Below are 14,915 nucleotides of genomic sequence, written 5' to 3'. Positions count from 1 at the left end.
CACAACCAAGTGAAGACATGTTGCATTGCCAAACTGAATTTATTTCCTGAAACACCAATATTAAGCACCCTCCTATTCTGATACCTAGTATGGCTTCATTCAAAGGTCAGATATTTTCTATGTTCACTTAAATTGCCCAGTGGAATATATGGAAAACCCAAGGAGAGAAAAGATAAATTTAGAGGTTTAGTGGGGTATACTTTTAGCAATGGTGGAGCATCCCCATTATTGTTTGGTCTCCCAGTCCCAAAACATCGTTCCTCCATAGTGTTTCATTCAATAGGTTTCACAAAATTTCTATAATTGCCTCACTATCATCCGCCAACTCTCCAATCAAACTTAAAACCTGCATAACCTGTAGGCCTGCATAATTACATTTGGAAGCTGCATGCTGATAATGTACTTCCTTCTGCTTCACAGAGTGAAGCAGAAGGAAGTACATTACGGAAGTAGGTAGTACTCTTCCTATGCTAGTGCTTAGTTCATACGCCAGACCTTCACAAACACGCACAATTTTTATATGAATAGATGTTGTGATAACCAAGGTCAACCCTTATTTTTAGTTTGCCAGCGGATTTACGAGTGCAGCCAGTGGAATGTAACTTGAGAGTTGATTCAAAGGACTGTCCTCTAGCTTTCTTAGATACTTCCTCGGACTCTTCTCTTCCTACTCTGCATTCTTCTAATGGATCTCATGCATTCATCTTGAATGTTGGTCCATATCTTGCCAAGTCATTCCAGTTTAGGATACCCCTGCGCAAACTACTTACTGTAAGTACAGTTGGAAATATTGTTTTTTAAGCTAAATTAAGTCATAAATAACCAAGTAGTATTGAATAAATGAAAAAAACTCCAATGGCTGTAAAAAGTTTAACTTTCAAAACAAAGTACAAATGAGATTAGTTGGCTAACACCACAAGTCAAAGGATGGGGTAAATAAGGAAAGGGATGGGAAAGGTAAATACAAATACGCATATTTCAGCCACAAAGTAGCCCTCTTCAGTGTACTGAAGGGAATTGTTATGGTAACACAATTTGAAGTGAGAGGGGGTTAAAGGCATCCAAAGAATATATGCTGTGTAATGTGGGGGGTGGTGAGACAGACTGGAGCCAATAGGCTGAACTGACAGTTGAGGGTTTTCAGAAGATTGGGTATGTTGTGAAGGGGAGCTGCACGATCGAGAAATCAACCGTTGGAAAAGTGGGGGGGAGAAGTGAAGGGGAACCTTAGCACAAACATTGAGCGTACAATTTTGGAGGAGGGAGAAGAGATTTCATTACATTTAATCATTCACTTTGACCAATCAGACGTGACCTGAACCCCCGACCAAACTATATAAGGCGGCCAAATACCTGAGTACCGACATGCCCTGAAGACGATGGATGACTCGGCCATCGAAACGTCGGCAACCCTACGAACGTGGACCCGGTGGGAGACCCGAATAATCTTGGAATACGTCTATCCTGCTGCTTCAATGACCACGTTTCCGCGCCGTACATAGCTACGCTCCATATCAAAGTTTTAATGAGCCTTTTCTTAGCATCCTTGCTCAATGTCCCTGTCATCAGTTCCCTCCCTGTGGAAGTACTTGCCTAATGCAATTATTCTCCTTTTGGCCCTTCTACTTTTGACCATTTTGATCCAATTCACACTGTCATAAGCCTTTTTTAAATCTACAAAACAGGAAAAACATCCTGATTGTATACTATATTCCTCTTGGTTAGTATTCTCATTACTGCAATGACATTGTGCGTGCCTCTTCCCTTCCAAAACCCTAACTGATTGTCTCCAAAGTAATCATTTGCCCTGCTCTCCCCCTTTTTGTTGATAATCCAGAGAACCACTTAAGCTGTGCGTAAATTCAAAGTAATTGTTCTGTAATCCTCATATAAAGTAGCTGTTAACTTTAGTGGAATAGGAACTAATGCTCATTTGACAGTCTTCTAGGCAAATTCCTCCCTCATATAGGCTACAAAATATTCCAAAAAAACTCTTCTTCCCTTCTTAAATCTATAAGTAGGTCAGCAGGAATATAGTCTATGGGGCCATCCACAACATAAGGGTTGTAGTCCATGGGATTGCAATTAAAATGGGTCAACATAAAAGACTTGGTAGTCGGAAAAAAGTTAGAATGGGTTAGACTAGCGGAGGTATTCAAGAAAGGCAATCACCAAAATGATAATGACACTAAATGACAATCTTCTAAAGAATATTTCCGGAAGGAAAAAATATTTTTTTTCTTGTCATCCTTTCTTCATCTCAGGCATCCATCTTTGATGCTTGGATTGATGCCAAGTGATGGACAGATGAGCATTTTAAGAGTTTCACAGGAGAAAGGCAAATCACATTTTTTCATCCTGAGCCTCAGTCATTTTGTGAGGCCATTCCTAAAAATGCCCTTCTTAAAAGCATGTGCATCTCATGTTTGTTGAAATGGTGAAACTTTGAGGAGAGTCATTTGAGTTTGAGGTGGGTTTCAATAATTGTGGAGAGATGTTTTTTAGAGCTATTTCAAATTTTGGCCTTTCATTTTTGAGGTATGGAACAAATGTGACAAATTAAATCTAAACTATTTCAAGGGAATTCAGTTTCTTTCAGGTTGTAAAAAATTCAATTAGGGGAAGTTTTAACTGTATACTATGCACATATGAAAGAAGAGTAATCATTCAAAGTAGTCCATGTTGTAAATCTATCCTCCTTCCTGCAGCTTTGCGCGTATTCAGGTGTCATATTCTTAAGGAGCCATTAATTATCCACGGCAAATTGTATGCTTCTGGGATGCTTCCGCAACCTAATGTGCTACAAGTGTACTACTACACTGGTGTTTCAATATCCATTAGTTTTAAGCTGAGAATCACCACTTGGATTATGTTTGTATTCTGATTAGTGAATTAGTTAGTAGTATTAGTAATATTAGTTAGTGAATCAGTAATTAGTAGATTAGTTAGTACAGTGATGGACATTTAATTTGAAGTAATCCCAATATCATTTATTCATGTTTGTATGTTTTTGTTACTCACATGTATGCTCATTAATTCTGTTATTTGTTAATGCTTGTGCTTTATTACTTTCAGAATGCCTGTTTGCTTCCCGACAGTGATCTGGGAACTAAATTCCTTGAGTACAATTTGCATTTTTATAGAATATGTGATGAATGACCAATTTAAGGAAGTAAAATTTTCATCTCAAAATTGAAGTCTATAATGAGCTTTAGGCCTCAGTTTAAAGTAAAAAATTCAGTTGTCTACTCACCATATTTGGTGTTTGGAAAGGAGATAGATTATAACCAATTATAAATTGGAGATATGGCTATCTTTGAAGCTGAACTAGTCCTTCAAAAATGGATGCTGAGGCGTCGTTTGATATGTTCTTAACCATATCCTATTACCATGCCCTAAAAAACAGCTACCATTAGTTCACAATTATAAATATGTATAGTATATGTTTAAAATCACCAATTTTGACGTATAAACTTTTAATATGAAACAATTAATTTATGAATTATCCTAGCAAATGTGTTTGAAAGTAAATCTAAGATCATAAAGAGACAATATTTAGGACTTCCATGAACTGAAATGATTTGAATCTATTCAATTAAGCTCTTTTGTGTCGTAGAACTTACCTACTCTTACTTTGGATAATATATATTTCATTTTTAGACATAATGTCATCGTTTTAAGTTCAAAACTAGTTTAAATTTTGTACAGTAAATGAAGCTCAATTTAGCTGGGAATTATTGAAAAATGAATGAAAAGTTTTATTATTTTACTAAATTCTTTATTGTTATTTTCATCACAATATTATGATGAATGGTAGTGACAATTACATATCAAGTATGTAATGGTAGACTTAATTCAGAGTTCAAATAGTTGAACTCTCCAGTAATCAATATGAACTGGTTTCCTACCTATATACTACAAACAAAACATCTACGAGAAGGAATAACTTCTATCCAATAATTACCGTGTTGATATTGATGGTATTATATCGATCAAGAATATGTAATATGAATGTATTGTAATTATGTAAGTTTGACCGTGTTTCAACGGTACAAATGAAGTTGATCTCTCCAAAGAAAACATTGAAAAAAACGACATATACTTAACCCTTAGCTTTATTTTTTGTTGTCTATGTTTTGTGTTTTATAGCCAAGGAAGACAATCCCCATATTTAATGTGAAGTGATCTATGTTTCTATACAAATTGGGTAAAAGCCTGAAATGTTGGTGTGCCTAAATAAATTTCACTTGTTTTTTCAATGACAGGCCCATTTGTAGTCCATGGAATTTACTTCCATTTTCTTTTCTGTAAGTACCTGTTCTAAATCAAAGATTTTTTACTGCATTAGGGTTTATTTTGGTTTTTTAATCTGTGATTAATTTTGGATAATTTAATCTAGAATTATATGCTATTCATATTTTTGAAAGGCACAGTAACTTAAATGTAAGTACAGCATATTAAAGCAGGGGCCAAAATAGGAATATAATATGAATCAAATGCCTTAAGGTAAATATGATAGAGAATGAGCTCATGCATAATATTTTTTCACATAGTTACATAAAAGATTATAAATAATCATTTTCCATGATTAGCCATTTCATCGTAATACTTTGTAGATACTCTAATGTGTCACATGCAAAGGCACTCTGGTTTTTGCTCTTAAGAAAATTTATACCTATCAGTAGTTGACAAGAAACCAAAATTGAATTTCTACGACAATATTGTAAATAGTGTACACATAATTCATTCCCAATGTTCTCAAAATTTTCTAGTGAAGTTAGTCATGACAGAGTGCATATTTCACTAAAAACAATTGGTATCAGACTGTGGAAATGTGTGAGTTATAATTCATATTGAAATAGATGAATCTATTTGCAAGCCATTATTCACAAGCATATATAAACAGTGCTTAATGAGTTGTAAAAAGAAATGATCATATTGGCTGTACATATATTTTGCTGAGTTAAATATTTAAAACCTACCATGTTACTGTAAGATGTAGAAAGAAGATACCACTTACCTATGTATTTCTAAGGGGAAATAAATATATGAACCTAATCAGATATCATTTTTCTAGAATTAAATCATTAACCCTCACTTTTTCTTCCAAAAACCACACCCTTTTCTCCAGAAATCCATGAAAATGGATGAAATAATGGTATTTAAATAAATAAATTTTAATGGATGAAATAATCTGGTGTTTAATAATGTAGCTTAACCTAAAGCATTGCTCTTTGCACTTCTACGGCTGTTTCCTCTTGCTCCTCATCGTTATCAACTCCTCATGAGGGAATGAATCCAAGATTATTAAGAATGAAGAGTTTTTTCCCCGTTAAATACAATCCATTACATTAGACCTATATATATTTTCTAACATAATTTACTCTCAGGGCATTACTCCCTTGATGCCATAGTAATAGCTGCTTTGCCCATAATTTTTCTCCTCTCTGTGTTCCCACAATCTTCCCACTGACTTAGGCCTACCAAATTGGAAGAAGATAAATTTTTGGAAGTATATTTGCTGAGTTAATTAATCCATTTGGATCAAAAATGTATAATATATTCTATTTCTCTCGATGAGTGATCCCATTACTGCAATGGCATTGCACGTGCCCCTCCCCTTCCTAAACCCCAACTGATCATCCTTAATTAATCATTTGAACTACTCTCAACCCTTTTGTTGATGATTCTGAGATAATACTTAAGCTGTGTGTAAAATCAAACTTATTGATCTGTAATCTGCACATGATGTAGCCTTCATTTTTTTTTAAATGGGAACTAGCACTGATCTAACAAAACTTTCCGGCCAAATTCTTTCCTCAAAGTGCTATTAATCAGCTCATAAAAACTCATTTCATGGTTTTCGAAATCTTAAGTAGTTTCATGGAGATGTTGTCCATCCCCACATCCCTGTTTGATCTCAATTCCCTAAATTACCTTCCTATCTCACAATCACATTAGCCTGAACCTTGGCTTTCCCTATGCTATAATTTCCATTCCTTAATTTTATGGCTTCATAGCTTTACCATATCAATCATCTATGCATTCTTTCCATCTCTCTTCAAATCTTTCATGTGTCAAAATATAAGTTTGGTATCTTTCTACAATATGGATTTTCCCATCTTACTTCTTGATGTCTCGTGCTTTCACCTTTCTGTGAAGTACACCCTTTTTACCCAACCTCTATAAATTCTCCATATCCTCGCATTTTCCAATATATTTCTTTCACACCATAAGTTTCCCAACTCAGTTTATTATTAATGTCTTTGTACTTCTTTCCACTTAATTCTGCATTTACATTCTTCCATTTTCATCTCTTTATCAATCTTCCCAATCATGTCATCGGTAAAATATGGTTTCCTTGTCCTTCACATATTTAATATTCCTATAGTTTTCTTTGTAGCTTTCCATATCTCTTATTTGATATGCAGAATGCGATCCAAAAGTAATGCAATTGAATTTCCTGCCCCGCTCCTATTGGTCGGATTGGGATGAAGCTGCTTGGAGTAAGTGGAAACAACTCAAAGCTTTGCGGTGAATTTGATCTCAGTGCTCTCCAAGCTGTGCAAGCGGAAGGACATCAGTTATTGTAAACCTCTGTGTGCCGACCGTGTCACAGTGGGCCAACAGAGCTGAAATTTCAATTGAACTTTTGCAACGTATTGAAAATGAACCTGATTATTTGGGCAACGTTACCACTGGTGATGAAACCTGGGTTTTTCAATAGGACCCAGAAACAAAATGCCAAAGCTCTGAGTGACACACCGACCATTTCTTTCAAGTCCAAAAGGCAAGAATGAGCAGATCAAAAGTGAACCAATTGCCCATTGTCTTTTTTGACAGCTAAGTAGTTGTCATTAAGGAGTCTGTTCCTCAAGGACAGACAGGGAATGCTGCTTACCGCATGGATGAGCTGAAAAGACTCTGAAAAAGGGTCATCAGGATGAGAAAAGACATCTCTGCTAACTGGCAACTCTATCACGACAACGTGCCTTACCAAAACACAAGAGAAACCTTGCAAACCTTGCAAGAGGTCCCCGAAGATGCCTTCCAGGGCGCATACCGGTCATGGCAGAGTCGCTGGAATAAATGTGTTGAGGCCAAAGGACAGTACTTTGGAGAATTTTAAGTGGTTGTGAACATCTGTTCAATAAAATACTTAAAAAAATAAAAGCATTTCTTTTGGAACCAACCCTGTACGTCCTGATTGTATTTTATATTCATCTAGATTAGTGATATCATTACTGCAATGACATTGCGAATGCCCCTCCCCTTCCTAAATCTAAACTGATCATCCCCTAAGTAATCATTTGCCCTACTCTCTATCCTTTTATTTATGATCCTGAGAACAACTTTAGCTGCATGGCATGTCGTCGTGTTGGAAGGAGGTGAGTGTATGCATACTTGTCTAATATTTGCGCCTCTTCTGATTAATGTTGGTTGCCTTAAGCTCTGGGCTGCACTTGGGAAAAAGGGTGTGATTCTTTCAATGCGAGGTAATTTTATAAGTATTGTTGCGAAAGCCACGGATATGTGAATTACCTCACAATTATGGGACACCTGTGTCAACTGATTTTTCCTGTGATTGCTGGTGACTTTTAAGTTAGCTTGGGAAAAGTGAAATTACGTCAAAATTTGCAATGAAACGGCAAGTAGCGACATTTCCATTGGTTTCCAAATGTAATTAATGCCGAGAAGTCAGAAAGATTGTGTTATGCGACGATATAAGTTGCTGCAACTTTTCCCCTCTAAGATTGCTTATTTCCTCTTCTTATGCGAGGAAACCAATATCTCGAACTATTTTCTACTCCAAATGAATTGGGGAACTACCCCGGATAAGGAATTAATAGCGAGTGGGTCATTACGATCAAGGGACGAGCTGACCCACGAGGAAGAAAGCAGAGTAGGGGTATCGATTCAGGAAGGAGGGTGGGGACAGAGTGGGACGCTCACATGGGTTCCCTATGACTTGAGGGATTGTGAGCAGGCTGCTCCCTCGCGTTTCTCCCCAGATCTCTGTGGTGTTTCGGTTGAGTGCATCTGCATGTTATCCTGAGCGCCGCCTCTAGGGTGTGTGGCATCGCACATCAAAACGACACAAAATTCAGAGTGACTTACAAGGTACTAACCACATGGGATATTATATAACTCGAACGGTGGAAATAAATTTCAACAAAAAATTAAATTATTGTGTTTTCCAAATTTTGGCATGAATCAGACATTTTTTATATTTTAAACAAACGAGCCAACATTCATAATAAATCTTTTCGCATTTTTTACATAATATTCTAGACAAAATATTTATCAATAAATTAAAAATGTTATGGAAATTATTAACCCTGAGGTAAAATAGTAAGACACGTGTATATGTACGATATATATATATATATATATATATATATATATATATATATATATATATATATATATATATATATATATATATATATATATATATATCATAAAATAATATATATATATATATATATATATTTTTTTTTCAGGGTCGCACCCAAAAGTGACTGATTTTTTTACAAGAATTTTATTGACGATATACTTACATCGACTTAATAATCTTCAAAGTATGCTCCTTGAGCTGCTACACACTTAGTATAACGTTGCTCCCATCCCCCATATGCCCGCTGGAAATTTTCTTTGGGGATGCCGTTGATGACTCTCGTCGAAGCCTCTTGAACGGCCTTTATCGAGTCAAAACGTCGTCCCTTGAGCTGTCTTTTCATCAGGGGGAAGAAGAAGAAGTCCGGTGGTGCCAGATCGGGAGAATAGGGCGGGTGCGGCAACGTGGCAATGCCGTATTTGGCCAGGAGCTGTCTGACGACGAGCGCGCCATGGCAGAATTTTCGGCACCAATTTGGCGCACACCTTGCACATGGCCAAATCCTGTGAAATAATGCGTTGGACGTTGGATGCAGACAGACCCAACTGGTCTGCAATTTCTTCACTGGCTAAGCGTCGGTCTGTGTTCAGCAGTGTCCTCACTCTGTCCACATTCGTGTCGGTTCTTGCCGTCGACGGCCGTCCGGAGCGATGGTTGTATTCAACGAGCTCCCTACCCTCTTTAAACAACTTGTACCACTCAAATACTGTGGAACGGCTTAAGGCAGTGTCCCCATAAGCCTGCTTGATCATATCGAGGGTCTCAGTTACCGTCTTCCCGAGTTTCGCACAAAACTTCACGGAATAACGTTGCTCTAAATTCAGATTCATTTTGTTTTTCGTCGCGGACAAAATCTTGCTTCACTAAAAACGGTGTCCTCACTCAACGACAGTCCGCAGGCGACTGAGGTTGGTGTTGGTCTGTTGCTAAGAATCCCCTCCGCCTTACCCTGCCAGGCAGACCCCTCTCCACCGCTCCGTTTGCGCCAGAGAAAATCAGTCCTAGCACTTTTGGGTGCTACCCTATTTATATATATATATATATATATATATATATATATATATATATATATATATATATATATATATATATATATATATATATATATATACTAGCTGAATACCCGGCTTTGCACGGGTTAGGGAGAAACAATGATATAAATATACTACATAAATAAAAACAACAAATTATAAAGTACAATAATACACTACTTCATACAAATTTAAGAATCTTTTTTATTTAACACCTGTTTATAAACTACATTTTTTGTTTCATATCCGGGAGAAAGCATATATAAATTTTTAGGCGAACCTACTCTGGAGCAAGCAACATAAAGTTGCCCGTGGCTAAAACATGGCGATCTTAGATCAACACCACAAAACTTTAAAGACTGTCCCTGTGATTTATTAATGGTAACTGAAAAAGCTACCCGGACTGGAAACTGTAATCTTTTAAAGTTGAAGGGAAGAACAGTTGGGATTAGAGGTATCCGTGGAATAAAAATTATTTCACCTTTTCCTTTTCCAGTTAAAATGACTGCCTGGATTATATTTTTCATTAATTTTGTCACACACAATCGTGTCCCATTGCAGAGTTTTGGTGGATCTAAATTTCGCTATAAAATGATTGGAGATCCTCCTTTAAGTATAATGCGATGTTGCGGCAATCCAGCTGGATCAAGTGAATTTAGGAATTCTGTTGGATAATTGACGGCTTCGTCAGCATCCACTACGGTATCAACCGATTTATATTCAATCACGTCTCCTGGCAGCATGGCTAGTATCTCCTTGTTAATTTCATTAACATCATCGTTCTTAGGAGCAAGAATGGCTCTTTCTCGCAACCATTCTAAATTTTTATAATTTTGATTAACGTTAGGATAGACTGCTTGTATCATATCGCGGACAGTTTTCACCGATACACATAAATCTGATGACAATTTTATCATACCAGATGCTTCAATAACTAATCTATCTTCTCCAATCTCCAAAAGTTTATTTGCAAAATTTTGAGCATTCCCATCTCTTAAGAGGATTCGCATGTTTTGTTTAAGGCTAATTTCTTGGACATGATTCCATAGAACAGAATGTTTTAAACAGGCATAAATTTCATCGGTTGGAGTCGATTTTGGAATGACAGGCAGAGTTTGACGGAAGTCTCCACACAGGAGTACCAGAGCTCCTCCCATTAAACTGCAGTTTCCTCTAAGATCTTGAAGTGTTGCGTTGAGGGCCTCAAGAGATTTTTTTATGAGCCATCGTACACTCATCCCATACTATCAATTTACATTCTATAAGAACTTGTGCCTGGCAGATTGTTTTATTTATATGACATGTGGGATTTTCTTGTCGGGAAATATTAAGTGGCAACTTAAGGGCAGAGTGGGCTGTTCTTCCTCCTTCCATTAATGTCGCTGCAATACCTGAAGATGCAACGGCTAGAGCAATTTCTCCATGAACCCTGATTTCAGCGAGAACTAAATTAATTAAAAATGTTTTTCCCGTGCCACCAGCAGCATCAAGAAAAATGATACCTCCTTCTTATTTATCTACTTGATCCATTATTGTTTCGTACGCGAATTTCTGATCTTCATTAAGAAGTGGCTTTTTATCCGCGATGTATGCTTCTAAGTCTAAGACATTGTAACTAGTTTCACGTATATAATCTGGATAAAATACACCCTGTTGATCTTGTACAGGTGCAAAAAGACCGAGTTCCACTAAAGTCTTGTTAACCATGGTGATACACTTTTCCTCCAAAATAATCAAAGTTTTATTAAAAATGTCGGAGTTAAACGTAATATCCAATGTAGGATTTTCACTTCGAACTTTAGCCAGTATATCCTCACTCATTGAGTCTTTATATTTTTCCCATACTGTTTTTGGGTTAGATGGATTACAGGAGGTTATTATGATGGCAAACAAAATTCGGATTTGTCCTGGAAGAGAAATCAAACTGGCCTCTCGCAATGAGTCATCCCAGTGTTGATCTCCTTCTAGCAACCCTAAATTCTGGCAAGCTTTTCTGAATGTCTCACATATTTCTCCGTTTACTGTTCTTAATTCTGCAAATGAGCGAGGTCCTCTAATGGTATGTAGAAGCATTCTTAAAAAATAACATTCGGCGTTGTTAGGATGGACTGTGTAGACTCGGCCCAATGCGTCACATGAATAAATATTATTCTCAGGATCAAAGTTGCCCATTTTTCTTCTGCAAAAGACATTCCTTGATGTATTCCACGTATAATATCTCGGCAATTCTTAATACAATAGTGTTCTTGCAAAAGTATCCTGCTGGCATAGTTGGAAAAATGCTGTTTCTATGACAGCAAAAGAGTAAACAAATTACATATATACAAACAAACACTCTCCTTTATATATATAGATAAACACATATGTAGATTTTTAGAATATAGAGACACAAAGAAAGGACACTCACAATTTGTTATTTGACGTTTCGATAGCTTGGCTGTCGTTTCAGAAGGATTCTGATTCTGAAGACGACAGCCGTGCTGTTGAAACGTCAAATAACAAATTGTGAGTGTCCTTTCTTTGTGTCTCTATATTGTAAAAATCTACATCTGTGTTTATATATATTTGTGCGTCGCCAAAGAGTGTTCCATTTCGAAGATATTTTTATATATATATATATATACATATATATATAAACGTGTCTTACCATTTACTTTATTGACTCTCCGCATCAAATGACTCCAACTCCAATTATTTTCGTTTTCACCGGAGCGATGGCAACCGTGGCGGCCTTGCCTTTTTTGCTGCTGTGAAAGTGGCCTTTGGGGCGGGTCCTTTAGCTGTCAGGACTCATTTCAATATTAATTTTAAACACCATTTCTTAGTATTAGTTATTGGAAGGTTTCCAGTCGCCTTCCTCAAAAGTGTTTTTGACGTGATATCATCACTGATTGTCAGTTTGCATCACATAAAAAATATGTACTCGTATGTTAGTGCAAATTTTGTATAGTGATGTAATTATTGAATATGGACAAATCATGTTCATATTTAATTAGTATTGACTTGCGTAAGTCATTGGAGTGGGATGAGATGGGAGGCGAGCACAGGGTGTGTCTGGATTTGAAGAATTTGGAAAAAAGCTAGAGAATGAGGATCAGTGGATACTGTTACTGGAGGTAAAGAAGTCAGTACTTGTGGGCTGGGGAGATAATTTCATTGTGATGATCTCCGTTTCCCATGTTCCACATTAAGCCATTTGGGCTGGTCTCGGAATATAATGAAAAGATATTCTGCCGATGCCAAGACGTGTAAAACTACTGTTGCCCTTGTCAACAGTATAATTAAAAATGAACAGTTTTTGGTCTATTCCTCGGGGGTGAGAAATAATTTGCCCATATAAGTGCCATTTATTTCAACTGTGATCTCGACGGCCATTATGCATTTTTTAATAGGTAATATACCGTTTAAGGTAGGTTTTGAATTCAAAAAACTACGAGTATTAAATAAATATTTTGTGACTCCTAACAAAAGAAAATCTAACATCCTACTCAACAAAAATTCCCTCTTCATCTATGTGTACTACTTTCCCTCCTCAAACCATCCAAAATCCCTATCCTATTCATGTTTTTTCCTCTTTTACCTAACAATCCCCGCCCCCCTCTAAGAGGTCTGTCCAATAAATATGTGCACTGACGCCATAAAAACTTCATTTTGCACAATTTAGTCTACATCGATTTTGTCCCCTTCTTCAAAGTACTCCTTCCATTCAAGGGCTATGCCTTCTTATTCCATTTTCTATTCATACACTGTTTAAAGCACCCTTTAAAGAAGTCCCCTTGGCAGTTAGGCTTTTTAGTTTCCTCGTCGTTTCTCGCTTTATTGTGTCCACATCTTCCCAGTGATGTCCCCTCAGCACACTTTTGCATTTTGGGAATAAGTCCTAGGGGGCGAGATCTGGCAAATGAGGAGGATGATTAAGGATCAAGGCGATTGAATTATTCGCCGGAAACTGGCGAACAATCAATGCTGAATGTGCATTGGTGCATTGTCATAGTGTGGAGGATCCATCCATTGCCACGAGTCAAATTTGGTCGCACACAACGCACGCAATCTCTCAAACGCTTGAGCACTGTAAGGTAGGACTCAGCATTTACTGTTTGTCCTTCAGGAAGAAATTCATGATGAACAATACCTTCCAGATCAAAGAAAACCAGGAGCATCATGACTTTGATTTTCGATCGGCTTTTTCTTGATTTTTTTATTTTCTCATATTACAATCTACAACATTCCACCGCTGGCCAATACGCTCTTCATCCATTTTGCCTGCCTCCTTATGATTTCTCCCAACAAACCATTATCCTCGCCCATCAGGCCTAGCACTTTCTCATTTTTTCCCTTTCGGTCCATTTCACCTTTTCCTTCCTTCTTTACACCCACATTTCAAAAGCCTTTAATCTACACCTATCATCCTGCTTCAACAGCCATGTTTCCGCACCGTACATAATTACGCTCCATATCAAAGTTTTTATGAGTCTTTACTCAACATCCTGCCATTAATTTACGTCCCCTTCATTAACTCCCTCCTTCATAGTGGAAGTTATTACTCTCTTCATTCCCAACAACCACTTGAACTTCTGTCTGTTATGATGGTACGTCCATTTCACTCTGTAATATATTCCTGCCATCAATTGCAATTTCAGAATCATTCACAGTAGCAATTTTCATCCCTGAAGTGAAAAATTTTTAATTAAGCAGATATAAGAAATAATACTGAATCATTGAAACCATAGATGGCTAGGTATAAAATAATATAGGGGAAGAATTTGTTAACAATTTGTAGGAAAATATATATACTTAAAAATGGGAGGAAAGGAAACTTTTATTATTCAAATATAGTGACAAGAGAGGTAGGTACAACATGTAAGAAAATGAAAGGGCCATCATATAAATTCTAGATGGACACATCGACAGGAAATACAGCCGCAGAAAGAGTCAAGGAATGGTAATTGGGAAGGTGCAGGTAATATTATAGTTTTTATTTTATTTCATTCATTTAATGGGAATAACCCTTTTACACAAAGAAAGGCAAAATACGTATATTGGTTTCACAATTGTTAAAAAAACACTAACAAACAGATACAAATTACATACATTTACACACTCATTATTGAAAATTAAAATGTAATTAAAAGTGAAAGAAAAATTTTGATTTGCAATGCATGAAAGACATTTTCAGATGGTAATACAGGTTCATAAACATACCTAGTTAGGTCAATTAATGTAGACTAAATATCAATATTAAATAATATTCAAATTAAAAAATGGTAACAGAATATTAGAAATATGGTATTTGCTACAGGCCAGATGATGGTACAAAATGATAAATGTTAGAAGTAGCTATTAACTACACCTTGTGGCATCAATTAGGAACATTTTCCCAGTAGGCATTAGGAATTAATTATTGATATGAACAGATATCCACACAGCAATAATTAGCATCCTTAAATTATTCAGATACTTTTAATAACATTTGTTTAAGGGATCCT

At 36.5% G+C, this 14,915-nt stretch overlaps 1 protein-coding gene across 1 annotated transcript in view; it reads left to right on the top strand.

The window, feature by feature from the left end:
- The window catches only part of LOC139687510 (myelin regulatory factor), a 51,395-nt gene extending 48,027 nt beyond the window's left edge, over positions 1–3,368 (top strand). Inside the window, exons 20-21 of the mRNA XM_071584702.1 lie at positions 564–771; positions 3,076–3,368. Coding sequence (XP_071440803.1) covers positions 564–771; positions 3,076–3,159 — 292 coding nt within the window. The 3' untranslated portion in view covers positions 3,160–3,368. The remainder of the gene's footprint in view (positions 1–563; positions 772–3,075) is intronic.
- Positions 3,369–14,915: the final 11,547 nt, after the last annotated feature.

Source organism: Hetaerina americana, unplaced genomic scaffold (assembly GCF_022747635.1).
Source record: "Hetaerina americana unplaced genomic scaffold, ioHetAmer1.1.p SCAF_2, whole genome shotgun sequence".
Taxonomy (NCBI): Eukaryota; Metazoa; Arthropoda; class Insecta; order Odonata; family Calopterygidae; genus Hetaerina; species Hetaerina americana.
Note: the sequence above shows the minus strand (reverse complement) of the source record. Positions and strands in the feature narration are given on the sequence as shown.